Genomic DNA, 25,293 nt, shown 5'->3' with positions numbered 1-25,293 from the left:
TTTCATAGACAAAAGGCTAATCTCTTTCTTACCTTTTTTTTTTAAGAGATGGGGGCCTCACTACATTGCCCAGGCTGAAGTGCATTGGCTATTAACAAGCACAATCACAATACACTACAGCCGTCCTTCTGCCCCAGCCTCCTGAGCAGCTGGGACTACAGGTACGTGCCACTGTGCTCAGCTTAATTCCTTGAATATATAAAATGCTTCTACTCATTCATGCATAGTAGACCTATACTCCCGAAGAAAAATATGGGCAAAGTATATGAAATCAGTTCACAGAACAGGAAATAAAAACAGCTCTTAAACATAAGAAAAGGCAGAAATAGACTTTACTCATGAAAAGAGGAAGTCAATGTTCAATTGCCATTCTCATTAAAATTCTTATAAAACCAAGGATAAAAGATATTTTCAAAACCCATTTATATGGATTTTATTTCAATTTCAATACCATGTCACTTAGTATTAGACATGTGGTTGTATAATGGAGTTCTTCTTTCTTTAGATTATGTGCAGACTACACAATCAGATTTTCCTTGTTAAAATTTTAAATATTACAGAAATATAGAAGGCAAAAAATGGAAGGTTTTTTCCCATATCTCCTTCCCCAAACCTGTCTCAGAGACAACCTCTGTTAGCAGTGAAAAGTGTCACCTTTTAAACCTCCTCCCATGGATTCACATACATGAATGTACATATACAAGGTTTCATTCACATAAATGAGATGATATTATACACATTGCATTGCAAGTTACATTTTTCACTTAATTTGTTTTCATGGTCTTTTACAATAAGTGCATTTGAACCTATTGCGATTTTTAAATTCTGCATAGTTCATACTATAAATTAATTAAATTATTCTCCTATTGAAGAAAATTAAAATTGAATTAATTCCACTTCATTTTGTTTTTTCCCTCCCTCCCTCTCTGCCTTCTTTCCTTCTTTTCTTTTCTTTCCTTTTTTGATATTCAAAATAATGCTAACTGTATGCTTAGAAATGGTTTAGATGGTAAATTTTGTTTTCTTTACCACAATTTTTTAAATAACCCTACAAAATGCCTTTAAAATACTACAGAGAAAACCTCAACATATCTAAGCATGTATGAAAATACTTATGTAGATCAGACATCTAAAAGTAAAATGCTGGCCCAAAAAGAATGTCCATTTAAAATGGAAAGGCTGCCCACTTCCTTTCAAAAACCCTTAATCCACATTCCCACACACAAGGTAAGGATGCCTGTTTTCTCGTATGCTCACCAATACTGGATATTATCAATCTCTAAATTAAAACAGAGAGCAGAACAAGAATTTTTGTCATGATTGTGCACTCTGTGTCTTGGTTCATTTGTGTTGCTATAAAACACACACACACACACACACACACACACACACACACACGGGGCTGGGTAATTCACTGGCTCACAGTTCTGCACGCTGTACAAAAAGCATGGCACCAGCATCTGCTTCTGGTGAGGCCTCAGGCTGCTTCTACTGATGGCAAAAGGTGAAGGGGAACTGCCATGTGCAGAGATCACAAGGCAATAGATCAAAAGCAAGAGACAGAGGGCAGGTGTCAGGCTCTTTTTAACAACCAGTTCTCAGGGGAACAAATAAAGCCAGAACTCACTCATTACCTCGAGGATGGCACCAAACCATTCATGAAGGATCTGCCCCCATGATCCAAATACTTCCCATTAGACCCCATCTCCAACATTGGGGATCATGTTTCAACATGAAATGTGGGGGGACAAATATCCAAACCATAGTATGTTGTCTCATAATGCCTAGGTAACGCAAAACAGACAAACACAAAACAATAAACAAAAAACAGACACTAGAGGCGTATCAGTTAGAAGGATGTCCTCTTTCTTATTTGCATATACCATTACATACATAGTAAAGATCATTTGCCTATTGCAAAATCATATAGCAGAAACTCCGAGATGATTTACTGAAAATTCTTAAATTACCAAAAGAATATACTCAATTGGTCATGCACAAGATAAATGTATAAACTTCAATGGTTTACTTATATACCATCCATAATCAGGTCGGGGGAAATGCTATTGTTTAAAATTGTTACTAAAATTTAGAAATAACCATAACAAGAAAAAAAAAGATGTGTAGGACTTATATTTAAAAAAACTAAAAAAAAAAAAAAAAAAAAGGTTTTAATAAAAGTAGTATAAGAAAAGGGGTTTAATAAATGGAGACTTTTTTTTTTTTCCTTAGAGATGACTCACATTGTAAATACATCAATTTACCCACGTAATTTATATGCTTAATGTCAATGCTACTCCTTCCCCCCAAAAAACTCTCAACAAGTTAAAAAAATTACTTGGGGTATTAAAAAATTATTCTAAAATTCACTTAGAAAAATAAAGATGGAAAAATAGGAATGAACACTAGGGAAAACAGATTTACAAATAATATCCAGAAATTAGTTATTAAGCAATAAACGAGGTCAGGAGATCGAGACCATCCTGGCTAACACGGTGAAACCCCGTCTCTACTAAAATACAAAACTAGCCGGGCGAGGTGGCGGGCGCCTGTAGTCCCAGCTACTCGGGAGGCTGAGGCAGGAGAATGGCCTAAACCCAGGAGGCGGAGCTTGCAGTGAGCTGAGATCCGGCCACTGCACTCCAGACCCGGCGACAGAGCGTAGACTCCGCCTCAAAAAAAAAAAAAAAAAAAAAAAGAAATTATGCTTCTTCCCTTTTTCCTTGAATGTCAACTAACACAAATCAAATTCCATGTGGAATTAAATCTTACAAAAATAAAAGTTTAGAGAAAAAATAACTTTTATTTTTTTTTTTTTTTTTTTTTTTTTTTACTAGTTATGAATGGAAAAGTACTTTAAAATGGGAAGTGGTGTCAGAAATCATAAAAGGGAAAAATCTAGATTTGATTATAGAGGGAAAACAAAATGCGTTTATTAATGGAAACATCATAACCAAAATGAAAAGGCAATACAAGGAATGAGAAAAAAATAAGACGGAGGGATAATATCTTAATAGGCAAAAAGATGTGTAAAAACCCAAGTAGAAAAGTAGGTGTATGAATGACAATTCATAGAGGAGGAAATTTTCAAGAGCCAATAAATGCATAAAACGCTTTCACCACTAATTAAAAGAGAATGCCAATAAGTATAGTATCCACATATTGATACATAATATCATATTATGTATCATATGGCATAATATCAAAAGATAGTGAGCTAGGACTGGCTCAGTGGGCTCATGCCTGTAATCCTAGCACTTTGGAGCTGAAGTAGGCAGACTGTTTGAGGCCCAGAGTCAAGACCAACATGGCCCAACGTGGTGAAAACCCCGTCTCTACTGAAAAATACAAAATTAGCTGGGTGTGGTGGCAGGCCGCCTGTAGTACCAGCTACTTGGGAGGCTGAGCAAGAGAATGCTTGAATCCAGGAGGAGGAGGAGTTGCAGTGGAGCCCAGATCATGCCACTACACCCAGCCTGGGTGCAAAGTGAGACTCTGTCTCAAAAAAAAAAAAAAAAAATACTGAACTAAGCACTGACTTGACCTCCAAGATGTCCACTTGGCCGTTTTCCAAGTGTACTTCACTTTCTTTCCATTCCTCCTCCTCTAAAGTTTTTTTTTTTTTTTTTTTTTTTTTGAGACAGAGTCTCGCTCTGTTGCCCAGGCTGGAGTGCAGTGGCCAGATCTCAGCTCACTGCAAACTCCGCCTCCTGGGTTTACACCATTCTCCTGCCTTAGCCTCCTGAGTAGCTGGGACTACAGGTGCCCGCCACCACGCCCGGCTAGCTTTTTGTATTTTTTTGTAGAGACGGGGTTTCACCGTGTTAGCCAGGATGGTCTCGATCTCCTGACCTTGAGATCTGCCCGTCTGGGCCTCCCAAAGTGCTGGGATTACAGGCTTCAGCCACCACGCCCGGCCCTCTAAAGTTTTAATAAACTTTCAGTCCTGATCTAAAACAAACAAACAAACAAACATCTTTCATCTCATTTTTTACTCAGCATTATCTATCAAAGGGACTGGATGTCCCATCTAGTTTGTACTTTAGTTTCTAGTTCATTACATAAGAAATGCAAATAAAAAACACAATGAGATACCACTTCACATCCACTAAGATGGCTATAACACATTTTTTTAAAAAAGGAAAAGGAAGGCCGGGCACTGTGGCTCACCCCTGCAATCCCAGCACTTTGGGAGGCCGAGGCAGGTGGATCACAAGGTCAGAAGATCGAGACCATCCTGGCTAACACGGTGAAACCCTATCTCTACCAAAAATACAAATTAGCCGGGCGCGGTGGCAGGCGCCTGTGGTCCCAGCTACTCGGGAGGCTGAGGCAGGAGAATGGCGTGGGCCCGGGAGGCGGAGCTTGCAGTGAGCCGAGATTGCGCTGCTGCACTCCAGCCTGGGCAACAGAGCAAGACTCCGACTCAAAAAAAAAAGGAAAAGGAAAATAGTAAGTGTTGGTGAGGGGGTGGAGAGAAATTGGAATTTTCATACATTGCTAGTGGGAATGTAGAATGGTTCAGCTGCTGTGGAAAGCAGTTTGTCTGTTCCTCAAAAAGCTAAACATAGAATTACCATATGCCCCAGCTGTTCCACTCCTAGATATATACCCAAGAGAATGCAAAATAGCCATTCAAACAAACACAGGTACACAAACATTCACAGCAGCACTATTCCCAATAGCCAAAAGTCGGAAACGACCCAACGTCCATCAGCCAATGAGTGGACACATAAATTGTGCTATAAACACATAGTACTATATTATTTGGCCATAAAAGTGAAGTGTTGATACATGCTGCTATGTAAATAAATCTCAGAAACTCGTGCTACGTGAAAGAAGCCAGACACAAAAGGTCTCAAACAATTCAATTTATATGAAATATGAAGAACAGATAAATCCACAGAGGCAGAAAGCAGATTGGTGGTTGCCAGGGGCTGGAGGGAAGAAGAAATGGAGCATTATCTGCTTAATGGGATGGGGTTTCCTTTTAGAGGAGAAAATTTTTTTTGGAACTTTAAATAAAGGTGGTGGTTACACAACGTTGTTTGCTAACAATACTAAACGGCACTGAACTTCTCACTTTAAAATAGTTAATTTTATGTTATGTGAATTTTACCTCAATAAAAAAATTCTTAAAAAACAATAAACTCAAGTGATATCCAGCCATTAAAAAAATAAGTTACAGGCCGGGCGCGGTGGCTCACGCCTGTAATCCCAGCACTTTGGGAGGCCGAGACGGGCGGATCACGAGGTCAGGAGATCGAAACCATCCTGGCCAACATGGTGAAACCCCGTCTCTACTAAAAACACAAAAAAAATTACCTGGGCGTGGTGGCGGGCACCTGTAGTCCCAGCTACTTGGGAGGCTGAGGCAGGAGAATGGTGTGAACCCGGGAGGTGGAGCTTGCAGTAAGCCGAGATCAGGCCACTGAACTACAGCCTGAGCTAGAGAGCAAGACTCTGTCTCAAAAAATAAAAATAAAAATAAGTTACACAGCTCATATATAACCCACTTACTTACTACTGCACTATGAGGGGCACCCAAATATGTAAGACAGAGTCCCAACCCTTGGTTGTTGGAGGACTATCTAAGGATACAGAGATTAATAAAAAAAAAAAGAACTACCAAGAAAGAAGTGCCCGCCATCCTGGCTAACATGGTGAAACCCTGTCTCTACTAAAACTACAAAAAATCAGCCGGGCGAGGTGGCAGGCGCCTGCAGTCCCAGCTACTCAGGAGGCTGAGGCAGGAGAATGGGGTGAACCTGGGAGGCAGAGCTTGCAGTGAGCCGGGATCGCACGGCTGCACTCCAGCTTGGGAGACAGAGCGAGACTCCGTCTCAAAAAAAAAAAAAAAAAAAAAAAAAAAAAAAAGAAGTGCCCTCTGAGTGCAAAATTTGTACATCTGGTTGTGGAGAAAGGAAAAACTTCTCAAAGAAGAATTAGAAATGAGCTTTAAGTATTGAATGGGATTTTTACTGTTAGAATTAGAGGTAGAGAAACACAGTATCATAAAGAAAGATGTGATCCCTACAAGAGGATTACATCATAACTTGAAAGACACTAAAGAGACCAACCTGGTCGTTGTCAAAGCTATGTAAGTTGGGCACAGAATTGAAGACCAGGTGTAAAAGGAGGATGGCTCTGTCCCCTTCGCATCCCCAGTGCCAAATGCTGTGTTTGGTGCGTGGTTGGTTATTGGTAAATGTCAAAAAGAAAAAAAAAAGACAACATATACGTGTGCATTTTAAAACCTTTTTTAAAAGACTAAGCACCAGGAAATCTATAAAATAGTAGCAATATCTAGCAGCATTTATTACCACTGAAGCAGCGGGTTAAGGCATGTATTTGAGGTATCAGGAAAGCACAGGGTCTCCAGAATGAACTGCATGTGGAATTCTAGAAAAACTTTGCTTGCCATCCTATGGGATTTGGACTGCAATTTTAATACAACAGGGAATCATTACGGTCTATTTTCTCAAGATTCTGATTAAGTAGGATAAATGAGTGGTCAGTATGGAAGAGCTGAGTGTGAAGCACCATTAACTCATGCTGGCAGATCAAGAGGGCAGACAGGTAAGGAATCTGCCCTCATCTTTGCACTTGGCTTTCTAGGCCTATCCTCTTGGAGTTGTAGTGGGGATCTGGGGACACAGCAAGAGGGAAATGGCTGAGTGCACAGTAAGTGCACCCTTTATGGAGATGAGAACCTGCCACAGAACAGAAGGCTGTTGGCTCTGTTGTGCCTGATGAAGAAAAGGAAAGGGTGGTCAGCACAGAACCTCGGGCCAGATTCCATGCAGCACTCTGCAATCACAACACAGCCTGAGGCTGCTGCTGCCTCGGTGCCTTCTTCATTAACCTCCACAAAACTCTTGTGCACGAACTTGGACAGACACAGGTCTCTCTCCGCTGACATTGCCGACAAGTCAGCCTTGCCCTGTTGGAAGGCATCAACCATTCCCAAACGCCGAAGCACAGATTCCATGTCATAATCCTCTTGCAGTTTAAATTTTGGAAGGAGAACTTCAACCTCAGTACTCTTCATACAGTCTGGCTTGGTCCAGGCTGTGAGTTTCTCAAAAGTGAGATTTTTTTCCACCTGAAATACCAGAATTAGACTTTAAGATTCCGACTTCAGTGCACATCTACAAGCACACAGGCACTCACACAGTCCCCTTCCTCCTCTTGCATGTAGGTGTTTGTTCACATAGGATCAGTGGCCCCTTCATCTGCCAGAAGCTTGTGAGCGCTCCTAGTTGTCCTATGTCCCATGTGCCATCCCAAGCGCCACTTCCTTGACAAGGGGGAGAGACACCAAGCAGCCAGAGGCAGGAAGGCTGTGGCTGTCCTCTCCTTATCCAGCAACTCCAGAGACATCTTGTATTGTGACAAGCATCAATGCCCAGGTGACTATGTTTGCTTTTCAGACATAGTCTTTTTAAAGACAACAAACCATTGCTAGTAAAGAAAAGGATTGGAAACGAAAGGGTTCTCACTGTGAGCCACTCCAACAGGATTATCCGCCCCAGATGAGATTCTGCATAGTTTCTGGAGCAGAGCGGTTACAGTCAGGCAGGTGAGCAGAGGGAGAGCCAATGGCTGCTGCGCACACAGACCTCTTAAGTCATGGGGTTCCACTGCCTGCCATTTGCCATGGGTGACTCTCACCCCAGGGATCCATGCTGAGAGGAAGCCGAGTGCCTGGATGTGCCATCAGAGGCTGTCTCTGGTCCCACCCTCTGAGCACTGGACTTCACACCTCCCCGGATGCCACGATCCCCTCCTCCCAGCCTCGTTAGGTGAAAGTTAGGACTTGTTCATTCTCTATTTCAGGTTGTTAGACTTTCAAAGCATAATGCTAAGAATGATGATTATAATAACGGATCACATTTGTAGAGAGTTTACTATTTGCCAGGCAATGTGGTAAGCTTGTTACCTGAATTACCCAGTTTATCCTCATCATAACCCTACTGGGCAATAACCCCAAGCTGTCATTTATGCTTTTACAGTTAAAAGTCTGCCATTCATCAAACTAGCAGGATTTTTATAAGTTTCCTCCTACCTGATTTATTTTAAAAGGCATTTTAACCGCCCCCTACCCCTTCTAGCGATGAAAAAACAGAGGACTGAGATGTGTAATTTGGCAGATCACGCAGACAATATTGGGAAAAGTCAGCCTTGAACAAAAGTTTGAACCCAACGCCAAGTGCCTGCACAGTGTGCGTCTGCCACATTGCCAACTCGGAAGGTAAACACAAGAGGTGCAAGTGGCGTTCGAGTTCTGCCCGCAAAGGCGTCCCTGGGTTCTTCCCACCCGGGTCTTACCGTGCTGAGCTCCACGCCGTCGTCAGGCAGCAGCACCAGCAGGCTCAGCTCCTCCCCGGCGTAGGGCAGCTCCAGCAGCTGCGCGCGCACCTCGCCCACGTGGGCGAGCTTAAACGTGGCCTCCTGATACATCATCTGCACTGGCCTTTGCTCCTCCTGGGGGAAGGATTATTAAAAGAGACAATTAAAAGTTTCGAAAGAGCTGCAGTTGCCTCCGATAGTGTTTTCAGCACCTGTGATGGAAACCGCCACATTCATGCCCCAGTTAACACTAAAATATAAAAAAAAGTCAACCAGTTCCTTCCTATCATCACTGCAAGCAGACACAGTACTACCCTGGGAAAGCTTTTATTCTGCAAAATAAAATGTGATACTCTGCATTTTCCAGAGGAGAAAGATTTTTCTCATTTAAAGTGTGCTCAGCAAATAGATCTAAGAAAACAACATAATCAAATGAAATTAAATACAAAGTTGTTTTGATTTAATTAGAAAAAAATGTGTATTGTTTTTCCTATTTATCCAACCCAACATATGAGAAAAAAAATCATCAAGTGGGATCAAACTTATAGTTCCACAACAGCATGACAGGGAGTATAAATGGATACACTCTCTCAGAAAGAGGAATGACCTACGACCTACGTATATAGTAACGTATTTTAACCCAATCTTTTCAATTATGATACTCTAAGGAAATAACTTTTTCAAAATACAGAAGAGGCATATGCACACAGAAGTTCAGCAAAGTATTACATTTATTAAATTCACTTTTGAAAATTGATACAGGTCATCTATTATAAAAATTAAAATCATTCTAAAACCAAGGTTAGAAGAATTCTCCTCCTCCCACCTTTTGCAACTAGAGAACTAATTTTTTTTAAGTTAAAGTACACCTTACAAAAAATGCAGGAGGGTTACCTGCTTTCGTTTTCTAATTGCATTAAAATGGTATCTTTTTAGGGGCTGGAGGATTATGGAAAATTATTCTAATGCCTGCCTTAATTAAGTTTTACTTCAATGCCAAAACTAAGGTCTTTGTCATGAAGTTTTAATATTAAAAAGCTGTAAATACTGCATTAATGATAGTTAACAATTCAAATCAAAACTTATTTTAATTTTAAAAATAACTAAAGACATATGTTTTCACCTTCTCTCCCTCTACCCTGTCCTATACTGCCCCTAACTCCCACTCCCACGTATCACACTACCTTAACACCTTTTTTTTTTTTTTTTTTGCTTTCTAGCCAAGTAAATTGGGCTTAAAGGAAGATCTTTACTTTCCAAAAATAGGTGGCAGCAATAGTTTATAAGACATTATCAAAGGTAGTTAAGAGCAGTGATAAAACACTACATATATATTATATATATATGCAGCAAATATCTTTTATTCCTTCAGTTTTTTTCTACTGAGTTAAGAAATTCATTCAGAAATACTTTAAGTTTCAAATTCCCTTTGGCTTACACTTATGTCACTTATGATTTTACAAAGTTAAATCTTTCCATTCAACTTCTTCATCAAAGTAGCAGGATGTTAAAAAGCGTCCCCTACCTGCTTTATTTTAAAAGGCATTTCCCTTGTGTATGTTTCGTCAAACTGTTCATCCCACTTTCCTTTGAAGTAGATGGCATTGACAAGAACCAGCCTGGTTTCGGCATCAATTGAGCTACCGGGCAACAACTCTTCAATTTTACCTTTCAAGAAAAGTAGAGACTACGTTCAGTTGCTTTTTGTAAGAACCTGATGTATTCGATGATCCTGGATGACTAGTTGAGAAGCAAACTTCTGTTTTCAAATTTGCTGAGTTTGGGTTGTTACGTACAGAAATAAAAACAGCACGTGTGAGTGGCCTTCATGATTACCGACACCTTGAGAACATCCACCAAGCTGAGGATGGTGAAAGACACCTAAGTCACTCGAGGAAAGCAGGTTGGTAGAAAGTAGAAAAATTATGCCAGGTTGGAGAACAAGAACAGCAGGAAATGTGATAGGCTGAAGGGGTGTTTGTCTCACGTGGTTAAATGGAGTGTTTGACCCAACCCTTCGTGATCACACCCAGTTCTAAACTGGATGGCTCAAAGCGGGAAGAGCTGACATTGGGCACATGGGCAGTTTCTAGAAGTTTTTGGAGGAGATCTTCCTGCTGAATCCCCTCAACAAAGCACCAGACATCTCTGGAAAAGAGAATGTGGGCAAGCAAAGATCACCCCTTCTTTCCCTGGAGATCAAGTGGTACTTTTTCAATGAACTGAGAGCATCCCTGCTAATTCGCTGCCTCAAGAGAGCATCCGTGGCAAATACTCCAAGCAGGAATGGGGGAACAATTGCTGAGACTTTCAGCGAAGAACATCTCCCAGTCTTAACCGTCTCATTTATTCACAGAAATAGAAATGTTCCTAGTGGTACTAAGCATCACTGGTGCAGAGGAGTCTGCATTGTTCATCAGACCGTCATTGGTCTTGGAGGCCAAGACTGGAACATGTCACTTTCTGAAATGTGGATGAACAAGGTTCAACCCCAAATGGAGGATATTTTCAGTCTGTGGAACTGATCAGCCCTGAGAGAGGGTCTGCAGTTAACCAATCAAATGTAGGCTTAGCAAGACAAACTAAAGGAGCTTAAGTGGAAGACATGAAAAGTCAGAAGTGACCTTAGCAGGTAAGGGTGATGGTGATGGAGGTTCCCAGAACCTAGGAAGAGGCAGCCCAAGTGTATACCTCAGGCAAGATCTGTCCATCAATCTCCTTCTCACAGAGACAATGGAGTCACCTGACATGTGAATGTTACAGGTCAGGGAGAGTATATTTTAATGTAAGTTATTAAACTGGAAACCTGGCCTGAGATTCTTTTGACATTTGTTTTTTGTTTGTTTTTTGTTTTTGAGACAGGCTGGAGCGCAGTGGCGTGATCTCAGCTCACTACAACTTCTGCCTCTCAGGTTCAAGTGATTCTCATGTCTCAGCCTCCCAAGTAGCTGGGATTACAGGCATGGGCCACCACGCCTGGCTAATTTTTGTATTTTTGGTAGAGATGGGGGGGGGTCTCACCATGTTGGCCAGGCTAGTCTCGAGCTCCTGACCTGAAGTGATCTGCCCACCTTGGCCTCCTAAATTGCTGGGATTACAGGCGAGAGCCACCATCCCTGGCCCTCCTTTGACATTTGTGTCAGCTACTCTAGTCCTGGGAGAATAGACAAAAGTAAATCTCTGTTGTTGAAAACCTGAATGTCTGATCAGAACCTTTATGAGTCCATCAAGGTTCAGTATGCCAGGAGGCCCTGCCATCTGAAACAGCCGTGAAATTAGAGGGGCTGGCGTGGAGAGGTGGAGGTGGGTGAGGAGAGAGAAAAGGAGGGATAGGAGGGCGAGGAGGAGGAGGGAGGATGTAAGAGGAGGGAAGGAGGAATAGGAAGAGCTGCAGGAGGAGGGGTTGGGAGGAGGGTGGAATAACTTGTCATTCTGACCTTCAGTCTTCTTTGAGACCCAAGTGTTGATGTGTTCCCTGGACTCTTCTGCAGCTTTGATGAAGGAAAGCTCCTTCAGCTCAGCGTGGTAGAATTGAAGACAGGATTCCTTAAATGTCTTTGGAGAGAAAAATGTTCAGTGAGGCTGCATTGCTAAATACAAATGTCAACAAACTTCCAAAAATTCTAAATATGTTATCTTTTTTTAATAAAAAGAATACACATAACTCTTTAAAAGTGATCATATTAAGATATGTTAAAATATCAGAGTTTGTGAATAGGTATGCATTAAACCCTGAATAACCAGAAATGAACTTGAGAATTTTACCTTTCAAGAAAAGTAGAGACTACTTTCGGAATACTAATGCAAGGCATAATTATAGAATTGTGGTCTTTAAAAAAAGGGAGTTTAGGTTGGGCATGGTGGCTCACATCTGCATTCCCAACAGGCAGGAGGATCACTTGAGACCAGGAGTTCGAGACCAGCCTGGGCAACACAGTGAGAGCCCATCTTAGAAAAAAAAAAATAGTACAATTTTTTTAATTGGTTAATGTAAGTTTCTCAGTTTCTCTAGGGTCTTTCTCCCAGACTCTGTATCACCAGATATGTTGAATACAACTTTTATTGTTCTGTTGATTCAACTTACTGAGAGAAATTGACAAGTTTTCTCTCCAAAGAGCCTGTTGGCTGCTCTCAGCAGGTACTGTGTGCCAGGCTTGTTCACTTCAGCGAGAAGTGACTGGAAACTCTGATGAATGTCTTCCTCCGTGTTTAAAGAAAGTGCCTGTTGTGGAGAAATAATTTAAAAGTTATCAAGATAGGTCTTTGGTGGATGGGGAAAGGAGAGAGAGGGGACAGAAAACAGGTGAGGAAAAGATGTAGCCATCCTGCCTGAATGGACCTCGCTCGTTTAAAGGTGAGTAACAGAAAAAAAAATGACAAGGGTGAGAAAAGCTCACAAAAGAGGTTGTGATAAAATCTGGCATCCAAATGAAAATATAAATGCGCCCTAAGTGGTGGGAAAATTACCTCTAAAATTTATAGAAAAACAAAAGAGATGCAGTTAAAAAGTTAAAAGCAGAAAAAACGCAAGGAAAAACAGAAATACAACCATCAGAATCCTCAAAAGGAAATAAGGATATTAAATGAGCAATGTGATTGATAAGACAATAACACAGTTATTAAAAGTGCGCCCTGGGCCGGGCGCGGGGGCTCCCGCCTGTAATCCCAGCACTTCGGGAGGCCGAGACGGGCGGATCACGAGGTCAGGAGATCGAGACCATCCTGGCTAACACGGTGAAACCTCGTCTCTACTAAAACTACAAAAAACTAGCCGGGCGAGGTGGCGGCGCCTGTAGTCCCAGCTACTCGGGAGGCTGAGGCAGGAGAATGGTGTAAACCCGGGAGGCGGAGCTTGCAGTGAGCTGAGATCCGGCCACTGCACTCCAGCCCGGGCGACAGAGCGAGACTCCGTCTCAAAAAAAAAAAAAAATTGTACCCTATAGGGACTATATGTGTGTGTGTTACCTAAATATTTCAAAAAATATAACACATAATGGACCGTAAGAAAAGTCTCAAAGTCTGAATACACTCTGAAATACAGAAATTATATAGATTATATCCTCTAACTTCAATGTAGTAACAAAAAATCAACATTATAAACAAAATGCCAACAAAATGAAAATGACATACAAAATATTACTGAAAACACTTTTCTAAATAATTAACTTTTCAAAGTAACAATTAAAATAATTTTCTAGGCCAGGCACAGTGGCTCATGCCTGTAATCCCAGCACTTTGGGAGGCCGAAGCAGGAGGATTGTTTGAGTCCAAGAGTTGGAGGCTAGTCTGGGCAACATTGCGAGATCCCATCTCCAATTAGCTGGGCCTGATAGTGTGTGCCTGTGGTCCCAGCTACTTGGAAGGCTGAGGTGGGAGGATTGCTGCAGCCCAGGACTTTGAGGCTGCAGTGAGCTGTGATCAAGCTGCCACATTCCAGCCTAGGAGACAGAGCAAGACCATGTCAAAAAAAAAAAAATCCCTCTTCTAAACAAATACTTAAAATATTATTCTAGGCTGGGCACAGTGGCTCATGCTTGTAATCCCAGCACTTTGGGAGGCCGAGGCGGGCAGATCACTTGAGGTCAGGAGTTCAAGACCAGCCTTGCCAACATGGCGAAACCCTGTCTCTACTAAAAATACAAAAATTAGCCAAGTGTGGTGATGCTTGCCTGTAATCCCAGCTACTTGGGAGGCTGAGGCAGGAGAATCACTTGAACCCAGGAGGTGGAGGTTGCAGTGAGCTGAGATCACACTATTGCACTCCAGCCTGGGCAAGAGAGCAAGACTCTTCCTCAAAAAACAAACAAACAATATTCTTCTAAATAAGTATACAACACATAATTTAGAAAGTAATCAAAATATGGGTGATGTATATTAGACCAGAGTTCGGCCAAAGATAAGTTAAAACATAGCATTGTTTTCAATATTACCAAGAAAGTAATAAAATGCTAAAACTTTACACCATTATGTTAAAGAAGATACAGAAAAACTCCTAAGGAATTTTGGAACAAACACAAAATGATCAATGAATCCAAGAGCTGGTTCTTTAAAAGAAAACACACATACATACAAAACAGACAACCACCCACCACATATTAGAAAAAGCACTCCAAAGGAAAGTTGTATGTGAAAAAGAGGTTACAGCAATATAAACAAAGGGAATGTTAAAACAAAACGCTATATAATTATTTTCAGTAAAGTACAGATTATAAGTTACCAAACGCCAGTCAAAAATATGAATATTAGCCAGGCATTGTGACGTGTGCCTGTAATCCCAGCTACTTGGGAGGCTGAGGCAGGAAAATCACTTGAACTTGAACTCGGAAGTTGGAGGTTGCAGTGAGCTGAGACAGCACCACTGCACTCCAGCCTGGGTGACAGAGCGAGACTCCATCTCAAACAAACAAACAAACAAACAAACAAACCCACAGAATCTATCAATCAGTCACAATGCACAATGAATGAACAAAAGAAAAGAGAGAGAATTACTTCTAAAAAGGCTTAGATGATCTTTTGAGGGTTTTTTTTCTAATATTCAGCGATTTCTGTTTCTCATGCAATACACACTGTCTTATAACATAGAAAAAAGAGGAAGCTGCTAAATTTATTTTAGACAGCTCATAGACTATTGATAAGAAACCCTGTCAAAAATAGAACAAAACCAAAAGCTAAGACCAATTTCACCCAAGGCTGTGACACCACTATTACTATTCATAGCCAACACACGTTGAGCACTTGCTGTACATGGACTGTCTCACCGAATCCTCACATGAGCTGAAAACACAGTTATAAAAGTCAAGATACCATGTAATAATCGAAGTACAAAATGTCAAGTGAAAAAGGGGAAACAGAGCCGGGCGCGGCGGCTCCCGCCTGTAATCCCAGCACGTTGGGAGGCCGAGGCGGACAGATCACGAGGTCAGCAGATCGAGACCATCCCGGCGAACATGGTGAAACCCCGTCTCTAAAAATAAAAATTACCCGGGCGAGGTGGCGGGCGCCTGTAGTCCCAGCTCCTGGGGAGGCTGAGGCAGGAGAATGGTGTGAACCCAGGAGGCGGAGCCTGCAGTGAGCAGAGATTGCGCCACTGCACTCCAGCCTGGACGACAGAGCGAGACTCTGTCTAAAAAAAAAAGAAAGAAAGAAAAAGAAAATGGGGAAATAGGACTGGAGGAAGATGCTTTACATTACCAAGGGTGGTTGTCTCTGCGTGATGGATCCATAAGGATTTTTTTCCTCCCTTCTACTTTTATTTTTTTTTTAAATTTTATAGTGGACTTTTACCAGTTATATAATGAAGGAAAAATAAATAATTCTTTAAAATGTTTCTGCTGCCATTAATGCTTCCCTTCACGTTACAGGTAGCAATGTGTACTCAGTATGTTTGCTGTCTCGAGAGTATCCAGTTGAACCCTGGGGCCATGGAGAGCGTGTCACCCCTAAGAAGGTACCCAAACAATCTTGGTGCTCTCAAAAAAGCTTTCTATAAAGGTTTATCAGTGAGCCTAAAATATAGAAAAAGATCATAATGATTTAAGCCTAAGGAACTTCAGAACCAAAATGGAGTCACTAATGTTAAAACAAAACAAAACTAAAACTTTGACAGAGACAGCGAAGGCCATGAAGAGAGGGTTCTCACGCTTGAATGCCTGATAACGAAACTATCACAAAGGACTCCATAAAAAACTACACTCTTGCACAAAGGCCATCACAGCCTTACACAACAAAATACTTGTACAACGATGTCTACCCAGGAACTCCCCATCCAACCTCACACTGGCATCACCTTCGTTATTGATCTTTTTGCCAAAAATAACTATTTCAAAGGGATTATGCAATCCTCCTTACTTTTTCCTTTAAAAATCTGAGTGTTATTTCACCTCCTTGAATACGCACATAGCTTGCTATGGCATGCGTATTTTCATTGTAATATCCTTTTTCCAAATGTATATATTTTAGAGAGCCTCTCTGTGCTTATTATTAAGGCTGGTAGCCTTTATACATACACCTTCCCTCCTTCACACAATGAGCTGGGAAATTATTAAAATGAGTAATTCACTACTGAAAAGTGTCATCAAAGGAAAAAAAAGAGTCATATTGAACAAAGGACAACTCCTGTGATGAAGGCGTGTCCAGGGGCCTGTGGTCAGGGATGGTGCAAGCTTTCAGTTTCATCTCAGGTGTATGTCTCCTCTCCCTTCCACAAAGGTCTGGGGACAAGCACTGATCCTGAATCATTTTCCGAGGTTCTCTGAGTGTTGGTGAGACTAAGCTGAGCAGTACCTGCATGGTGTGCAGCGGTAACTAAGCACTTGCCCTGGAATCCTTCTGGCAAATTTCTGTTGATGCCCTCCCTGAGCTGTTGGTACAGAAACAACTTGAAACAGGTATTAACCCTCCTTACCAATGAAAATTTATAGTTACAGTCTCTTGCTGCAAAAAAAGAGGTAGGTCTTTGCAACTTATATTTCAAATAATTTCAGTATCATTTTCTAAACAAAGATTCCGTGCTAGGACAAGACAGTTGGATGGTGTTTTACAAGGCATTAACGGAGGAAAGTTTCCCCCAAATAAATCTCAGTGGAGCAGAGTTCCCGCCTCCCTGCCCTGCCCGCCTTCTTCCCCAGTGGACCCCCGCCTTCCTGAAATGGCCAGTGCATACTCGGGCCCCAGTCCTGCCCTCCTTTCTCAGTGGCTGTGGAGTATGCGTGTGATGCTGGTGACAGAACACGCAGCCCAGGCCAGTCCCTGCTCCTGGGGGACAGGCAAGCTTACCTGGGCCATCTGGGTTGCGGTGTTTCCCTTTGCCCCTAGAAGAACCATGGCCAGGGCAGAGGAGATGCTCACAGGAGAACAAAACACGTTGCGCGTAGGGTTATCTTGACATAGTATCTTTAAAAGGCGTATGGCAAAAGTACCACTTGCATTAGAAAGAGTTTCCATGATGCAGGGCCTGGAAATGAATAAGAAAGAGAAACGCAGTTTTGACACTCCCTGAATGTTACTGGCCTACTTACTACAGGGCGATTTTGGAATCGCACTTTTTGTTTTCTTCTCAAAGTTCATAAGTATTTCAAGTTGGAGAAAAATTTATTTTCTGTTAGTCTCCAGCCAAAAACTAAGGGAGGAGGAGGAAAATGTTGTTCTTATTCTTGCATGTATTTACAAAGAGTCCTTGTGAGATTTTCAACTGGGCACCAGCCTGTGGCCTCCCTGTCATTCAGCTGATACACAAGACACTGAGGTGCTGAACCTGACGCAGAGACAGACAGCTGTGAGGCAAGGAACTGTCATCCACAGAGGCAAGTGAGTGTGTCCTGGACAGCTGGGATGGAGCCAGTCTGCTCCCAGTCAGCCAGCCTGCCCCAGGCCCACACGGCCTGACATCCCAGTAACTCCATTCAGAGCTCCTGCCCATCACTAGCTTCTGGACATCGTATGACCCTTGAACACCGAAAGTGGGACGCAGACAATTGTGTGTGGTTTTGGCTTCGTTTTGTTTTGTTTTTAATGTGCTTGCTAACTCCGAAACATCTATTCCGGAGCTTTACTCACTACTCCCAGCAAAAGCCATGAGTGTAGATTGTGCATGAGAGGAAGGAACTGATCCCTGCAGAACGTCAGAATGGAAAGGCAAGAAACAGCCCAAGGTGAGGAGTAACACAGGTGAGAACAAGGGAGTGGTGCCTGTGAAGCCGCTGGAGGCCAAAGTGTGAATGTGATGGGGTGGGTCTCTTCGCCACAGGTCTGAAACCACATGAACCCCCACCCCCAGGCTGCAGTTCCCAGTGCCCTTGGAAATGAGACCCTCACTCTTCCAGGTGAGCCTGGGAGACCTCCCTGACTCCTTTCCATCCCCCCTCCTCCCCCACACCCATCCCCAAGGCCTGCCCTCTACGCCCACATTTCTCTCCACTTTGGATCCTGTGCCTGGCCTAGTGCCCAGGCCCCTCCCGAGCCTCTGGTCTCCCTAGAGCCACTCCTCACTGTCGGGACACCTCATCTGTGCTCCCCAAAACGCCACGCAAAGCACTGGAGAGCCTTGGACAATGAACACAACCCGCTTCCCCCTGCCACCACGGGGCCACAGCCACACAACGTCCTCAGAAAGCCGTGTCTTAATCCTCTTGTCCTTCCTCCTAAATCTCCCGGGACCCTTAGGATCCGCTCAAAGCCACCTTGTTAAAACGTTGCTTGGGCTGGGCGCGGTGGCTCCAGCCTGTAATCCCAGCACTTTGGGAGGCTGAGACGGGCGGATCACGAGGTCAGGAGATCGAGACCATCCTGGCTAACATGGTGAAACCCTGTCTCTACTAAAAAATAGAGCTCACTCCAGCCTGGGCGACAGAGCGAGACTCCGTCTCAAAAAAAAAAAAAAGAACGGTTTCTTCTCCACCTGCCCCCTCCCTTGATCCAGCCTCGCTCAAGTCACAGCCTCCACCTCTGGCCACCCTGAACCCCTCCAGTCACCTCTTCACAAACTCCTGGTCCCCTTAGAAGGCCCCATGTCCATCACGGGATTAATTCCACTCACCCTCAAACACCGCGGCCCGGAGGCGTTGATTCCGCCCTACAAGGAGCTTCCCTTGACCCCCCGGCGCAACCCATACCCCAGCACTGCACCCTTCCTCCCGAAGCTGCGACTTCCTCGTCTTGCTGGCGTCCCCACAGAACCGCAGCCTCGGCGACGGCTGCGCCTGCCTCCGCGATTCAGTCCTGGAGGAGTCATCTGAAGAAGACGGCCCATGCCGTTTCGCTGATTAGTTGGAAGAATAGGATGGATAAGAGCGCCCGGAACTTGGAACTGGAGACTGGTGGCTTTGAAACGAGAAGTGCCAGCGAAGACGTCGTCCTGCGGATCCCAGAGCAGAGAGGAGCAGTGAGAAAACAGGGCCGGCAGGTGGGAGGGCTGCGGGGCAGCGCTTCGGCCGGAGAAGGGCGGACAGGAGGCGTCGGGAAGGGCGGCGTCCGGCGCCGGCCGGGGCGCCTGCGGAAGGCCAACCGGCTGCGCGCTGCAGGGACCCCCCAGAGACCCGTGGCTAGCAACGCGCCGAGGACACACCGCTTCCCCGGGGCTCTTATCGGGTATGAGCGACCCTTCTCCTGTCCTCGGTCCCAATCTTCGCTAGCCCTGGCCGCCTCGGCGCACCGCCCACCGCATTCCCCGTTCCCCACCCCGCGCCTGCGCGGGACGCCCTCACCTGCCACCTCGTCTCCGTGCCCGCGCTCCGAGCACTGGCGGATCCCAGGGCCCAAGACGCGCCTCTGCTTGCTGCTGTCGCCGCGGACTCCCCACAGGCCTTGGGCGGGGCACCGCCTTTCTTAAACCGCGACCGGGAGTAGGCGATTTTTAGGCTCCTCCCATACTTGACAAGCCGCCTGACGCTGCGCCGGCAGCAGAATCTGGCAGACCTAGCAACGCTAGCCTCAAGAAATAACTCTGCGCGCGGGGTGGAGGCGCCGCCGTATGCCGGATGCATTCTGCTCGCCGCCGCACGGGGCGAGGGCTACGGAGGCGCCGTAAGACAACATGAGCAGGTCGGGAAGCTCCGCCGCGCCGCCGTTTTTTGCAGCTGCCTCTGCCCCAAGGGATACTCCTCCCGTCGGATGCGCGCTCCGTCCTTCCCGGTGTCCTGGAGGCCCCACTGTCCACGGTGTCTCCTCAAGCGCGCGCGCACCCCCAGCTCCCTCCTTTTTTTTCAAGGCCGGCACCCGCAGCTGCCTATGCGGGCCTGCGGGACGTCAGGAGTATCGTCGCGCCGCCCAGAAGACAGTGGGCGTGCGGAGACGCCTGCCGGCCGGGCCGCCCCTCTCCCGCGTGCCGGAACAACAAGGGGGCTTCCGTCCCGGGAAAGGGACACCCCCGAGCCTGTGAAACCGGGTGTCCTGGGCCTTTTCTACTTCACGGAAAGCGAAGGTGCGGCCGGTAGACGATGTCACGCCCAAGGCTCGCCATGTTCCAGCTTGAGGGCGCTGCTCATGGGGCGCTTCTGTGGTTCCACGTCTTCCCTTGTTCATGAATACCGAGCGCGGAATCTCACCCGCTCAGACACCCTGAAAGCATCTGGGCTTCTTCCAGGTCCGCACCCACCAACTAGTTACTCTCATCGCTTTCGGCCAGCGGGGCCCCAGCAATATCCCTACTAGACTCACGCCTCAGCCAGCAATTCCATGAGCAGCGGCCCATGCACCCTTGTGCGTCCAACCGAGGCCACCCAGGTGCTTAGCGAGGACTAATGCGGTGCGGTGTAAGCATGCGACCCCCATCTTTTTCCCCCGCGAAGTGAAGTGCCGGAGGCAAGAAGAACCAACTTGGAAGTCAGCATGGGCGGAGCCGTGGGCTACACGCTGCATGTGTCCTCGGCTGCGGTTGGGCGTGTCCCAGGTTTGGTCAGCATGGAACCGACTCGGGAGCGACGCTTGATGCCAGCAGGTTGCCTAATGTCTCATCAGACTAATCCCCAACCCCCGCTCCATCCTACGGCTGCAAGGACTCCGCAAATTATAGGGAATTAGCATTCTCCTATTCGGTCCAGAGGAAGCAGCAACTTCTCGGCACCAAATCGCCGCGTTCTTCTGTTCTCGAGCACGCGCAGTGTTACTCGCCGCGAAGACCACTACCGCTAGGTCCCTCCTGTTTAGAATCTGACGTCAGAAGGTTAGAGCCATTCTCCCTGAGGGCCGTGAATTCTAGGCGGTGGAGCACCAGGTGCTCATAAGGGCCACCAACAATTGCTTCAGTAGGGGCCACACTCCATCCGGGTCGTCATGCCAACGCCTGCATTCCGTCCGCCTTTGCCTCGGCACGATATCACGAGCCCTCCTCTTGCGAATATTATACCCTAGGTGCCTAGCTTGTTTTTTAAAATAAGACCTTTATTAAAAGACAATTCACAGATCATAATATTCGTCCTTTTAAAGCATACAATTCAATAGTTCTTGGTATATTGACGAAGCTGTCCAACCCTCACCGCTGTCTAATTCCAGAAGGTTTTCATCACCCTAAGAAGAACTGTGATACCCATTAGCAATTATTCTCCATTTCCTCCTCCCCACAACCCCTGGCTTCTGGGAGACGCTGTGTACTCCACAGATTTATTTTCTGGCCCTGTGGATTGACCGACTGTGGAGATTTCATGCAAATTGAATCATACAATATGTGGTCTTTCGTGGCTGCCCTTCTTTCACTTAGCAGAATGTTTTCAAGGGTCATTCTTGATGGTTCCAGGTAGCATTTATCAGTACTTTATTTTCATAACTGAAAATGCTTATAAAATATTATAAATCAAAAGGGCAATTAGAATGTATTTTGAAATTAATATAAAATGAAAATAAAAACATCAAAATTTGTAGGATGTTATTAAATCAATACTTTGAGGAAATTTTACAGCATGAAATGACTCTATTAGGAGAGGATAAAGGCTTCCAATCAATGACCTCAGTTTCTGCCTTCAAAAACTAGAAACAGTATAAATACATTAAACACAAAATCGGTAGAAAAGAAGAAATAATAAATATTAAAGAATAAGTCAATGAGGTAGAATTTATAACGATAGAGAAAACTGATTAAACAAAAGGCTGTTATTTATTTATTCATTTACTTTTTTTTTTTTGAGATGGAGCCTTGCTCTGTCGCTTAGGCTGGAGAGCAGTGGCGTGATCTCGGCTCACTGCAACCTCCACCTCCCAGTTCCAGCGATTCTCCTGCCTCAGCCTCCCAAGTAGCTGGAACTATAGGCATGTGCCACCATAACCGGCTAATTTTTATATTTTTAGTACAGACGGGGTTTCACCATGTTGGCCAGGCTGGTCACGAACTCCTGACCTCAGGTGATCCTCCCGCCTCAGCCTCCCAAAGTGCTGGGATTACAGGTGTGAACCACTGCACAAACATGTTAGCTGCCTCCGTGCTCCAAGGCCTAGAGGAAAAGTCCTTTCAATCCAAATCATATGACCAACGATGGAAAATGGGTTTAGCAAAGGATAAAAAAAAAAACAGAACTATGAAAACAAAAGTTATTTTAGTTTTTCCTTTCCTTTCTCCTCTTTCCCCAACAAAAGGTTATACGGAGGGCATGAAATCTGTTCAGAAATAGCTAAGAATCAAGAGATTTTGCAATTATGTATATTTTTCATTTAAAATCTCTTCTACTTTATTACTTTAAGAAAGTCACAACATATCACAAAAATATTTCTTTACCTGATTGCTTTTAACGGTTTTCCCAGATAGAAGATACACAGCCCCAGAGGAAGCATTTTTCCAGGATTTTCCAACACTGTCCAGAGGAAGGGAGCCTTTGATCCTCACACCAGGTCCAAGGATTTTCAAAAATCACTACTTCATGATCAGACAAGCCCTAGAGAAATAACAGAATCATGTTGCTGGCCTGAAAACCTGGCAAACATGTGTAAGTAGACCTCTATCACTGAGCCACAGCAGGACACTGGGAGCAACTTCCTTCCTAACTCCAAATTCACTGCAAATAAAGTCCCTCACCACCAATGACCCAGCCATTGTGCGTCTCTGGACTCTTCTGTATCTTTAGCAAAGGCCACATTTTCCAGCTCTGCCTGTGGGCATCTGACACACTTCCTTAAAGGCCTGGAGAAAGCAGGACATGGAGCGTGGCCCTGTTCACTCTGCAAAGATTTCCACAACTTTGAAAACATTTCCCTGCCTCCGACATGTTCCTACCATACATGTGACACGGTCAGGCTCCATTCTAAGTCTTACGCATTCAGTTAACAACAAATAATTGGCTGCCTGCCCTGGGCTTGGCTTGGCACTTGCTGAGTACTTGGTACCAAGTTGAAGAGACAATATCTGGCCCAAGGGGGCTGCAGTCTGAGGGAGAGATGGAGAGCACACCGAGGCGCTTCCAAGGTGCCCTGAACACCCCCAGAACGCCCCAGCCCAACACTTAAGCTCCATAGGGACTTTCTGCTAAATCTTCTGTCTCCCACACTGGACTGTGAGCCTCAGGACAGCCTGGCCCTCCTTTACCAATTTTTATATTAGCACACTGTACATTTGGCCTCTGGTACCTGCAGGTTCCACATCCACAGATTCAACCAACTACAGATGGAAAATATTTGGAAAAAAAGTAAAAAAAAACCACATCAATAAAAAAAATACAAATTTTAAAACAATACAGTATAACGGCTATTTGTACAGATTGACACTGTATTAGGTATTATACATAATCTAGAGATGATTCCAAGCGTATGGGAGGATGTTACACAGGTTACATTTGCATAGGTTATATGCAAACACTACACCACGTTATATTAGAGATCTGAGCATCCGCAGAGCTCAGTGTTCACTAGGATCCTGGAATCAGTCAGATACCAAGAGACAACTATATTTGTTGAAGCCCATTTGTTGAATGATACTGGGATTAGATGATCAAGAAATAGAGATCTACAAGTGGGCAGACAGGGAAACGGCATCATCGAGGTGGCTTGAGAGAACAGGGACCAAGGAAAGTCTCTGAGGATGGACTTGGAAGGGTCTGGAGGGTGTGTGTGTGTTTATGTGCTCGAGTACATGTGTCAGGAGGCAGATAAGAAGAACACAGAAGCAGGAGAGGGGCCCTGAAGTGTATGTTGAGGTCAAATCGAAAAGGCCTGTATGCAATACTTTGAAGCCGAGAGCCGACTCCCTTCTGTGCTCACCTGGTTTCAGCTATAATGGGCTTAGCACTAGGCTCCCATCCCCTGCCCAGATTCCTGTTCTCAAACAATCTTGCTTCTACAGAAGAGGATGTGGATGGGAGAAGGGGCTAGGCAACGAGAAAGGTGGCAGGCGGCCCCCTGGGTCCCCAGTATTCTCGAATTATAACAGTCAAAGATCAGGCCAATGTTCAAAAATGATTCCTGGGATCACAGTGCTTATCCAGCCAAAGGGCCCAGAATCTGCCCCAGTGGGACTTAAGCCCAGAGCAGACAACCTCCACAGGAGAGTCCCCGCCAGCAGCGATGACAGGAATGTATTTGGATCTTACAGAAGAACCCTTGGAATCCAGTCAGTCAGGTGGCCAGGATCACCCCAAGCAGCTCGCTGATCTCAAATAACATCATCCTGCATGCTACCTGGTAGAATTGGTTTGAACCTCATGTATTGCATTATGGAAGGGTTTTTTCTGGACTGTAAGTACATGTTTAAGTAAATAGAAGCTACTCAAATTTAAAGCCTCAGTTTAATGAACAGACTTTTTATTTACAAAAACTATTCTGTCAGTAATGGGGGTTTATGAGACAAGGGGAGGTTTCAGGCTGGGCTTGGAGAGAGTGGTTAAGAGGCAGTTAAGATGGTAGTGTAGAAGCTGAAGGGGGACTGTGAACCCAGGCAGTAGCAGAGATGACTCAGAAAGGGGGCACATGTAAGAGGCCTTGAGAGGAAACCAGTCCAGCGCCCAGAGGTGAGATGGGGGAGGAGGCCCGGATGGCTGAGCCTTGTGCTGCATGCTGGAAGACAGGGTTTAAGGAAGAGAGAAGCAGATTTGGGTGCAGGAGAATGGACATATTGAAATTGACATTGGAAGAGAGTTATCAAAAAATAAACAAGAGAGATGTAATTTAGAAGCAATATTAAAGATCAAAATTAGACCAGGCGCAGTGGCTCATGCTTATAATCCTAACACTTTGGGAGGCCAAGGCAGGTGGATCACTTGAGGTCAGGAGTTCAAGACCAGCCTGGCCAACATCATGAAACCCCATCTCTACTAAAAATACAAAAATTAGCCAGGTGTGGTGGCATGCGCCTGTAATCCCAGCTACTCAGGAGGCTGAGGCAGGAGAATCGCTTGAACCCAGGAAGTGGAGGTTTCAGTAAGCCAAGATCGTACCACTGCACTCCAGCCTGGGCAAAAGAGTGAGACTCTGTCTCAAAAAAAAAAAAAAAAAAAAAAAAAAAAAAAAAAAAAAAAAAAAAAAAATCAA

The 25,293-nt window shown here is 44.6% G+C and overlaps 1 protein-coding gene across 2 annotated transcripts; it reads right to left on the bottom strand.

Moving 5' to 3' along the window:
• Window positions 1-6,238: 6,238 nt before the first annotated feature.
• On the bottom strand, window positions 6,239-19,640 carry SERPINB9 (serpin family B member 9). 2 transcript variants are annotated; one of them, XM_017850335.1, is made up of 7 exons: window positions 19,554-19,640; window positions 17,128-17,305; window positions 12,437-12,574; window positions 11,790-11,907; window positions 9,878-10,020; window positions 8,332-8,487; window positions 6,239-7,105 (listed from the first exon to the last, which is right to left on the bottom strand). In XM_017850335.1, exons 2-7 carry the CDS (start codon window positions 17,293-17,295, stop codon window positions 6,698-6,700), a joined length of 1,131 nt encoding a protein of 376 aa, XP_017705824.1. In that variant the 5' UTR covers window positions 17,296-17,305; window positions 19,554-19,640; the 3' UTR covers window positions 6,239-6,697. The 2 variants fall into 2 exon arrangements, with proteins under 2 accessions (XP_017705824.1, XP_017705825.1); XM_017850336.1 differs by lacking the exon at window positions 19,554-19,640 and adding an exon at window positions 18,887-18,925 and having other exon boundaries at window positions 6,307-7,105.
• Between the last annotated feature and the right edge of the window lie 5,653 nt (window positions 19,641-25,293).

Source organism: Rhinopithecus bieti, unplaced genomic scaffold, assembly GCF_001698545.2.
Source record: "Rhinopithecus bieti isolate Rb0 unplaced genomic scaffold, ASM169854v2 scaffold_32012, whole genome shotgun sequence".
Classification (NCBI taxonomy): domain Eukaryota; kingdom Metazoa; phylum Chordata; class Mammalia; order Primates; family Cercopithecidae; genus Rhinopithecus; species Rhinopithecus bieti.
This window is presented reverse-complemented; position numbering and strand designations above follow the sequence as displayed.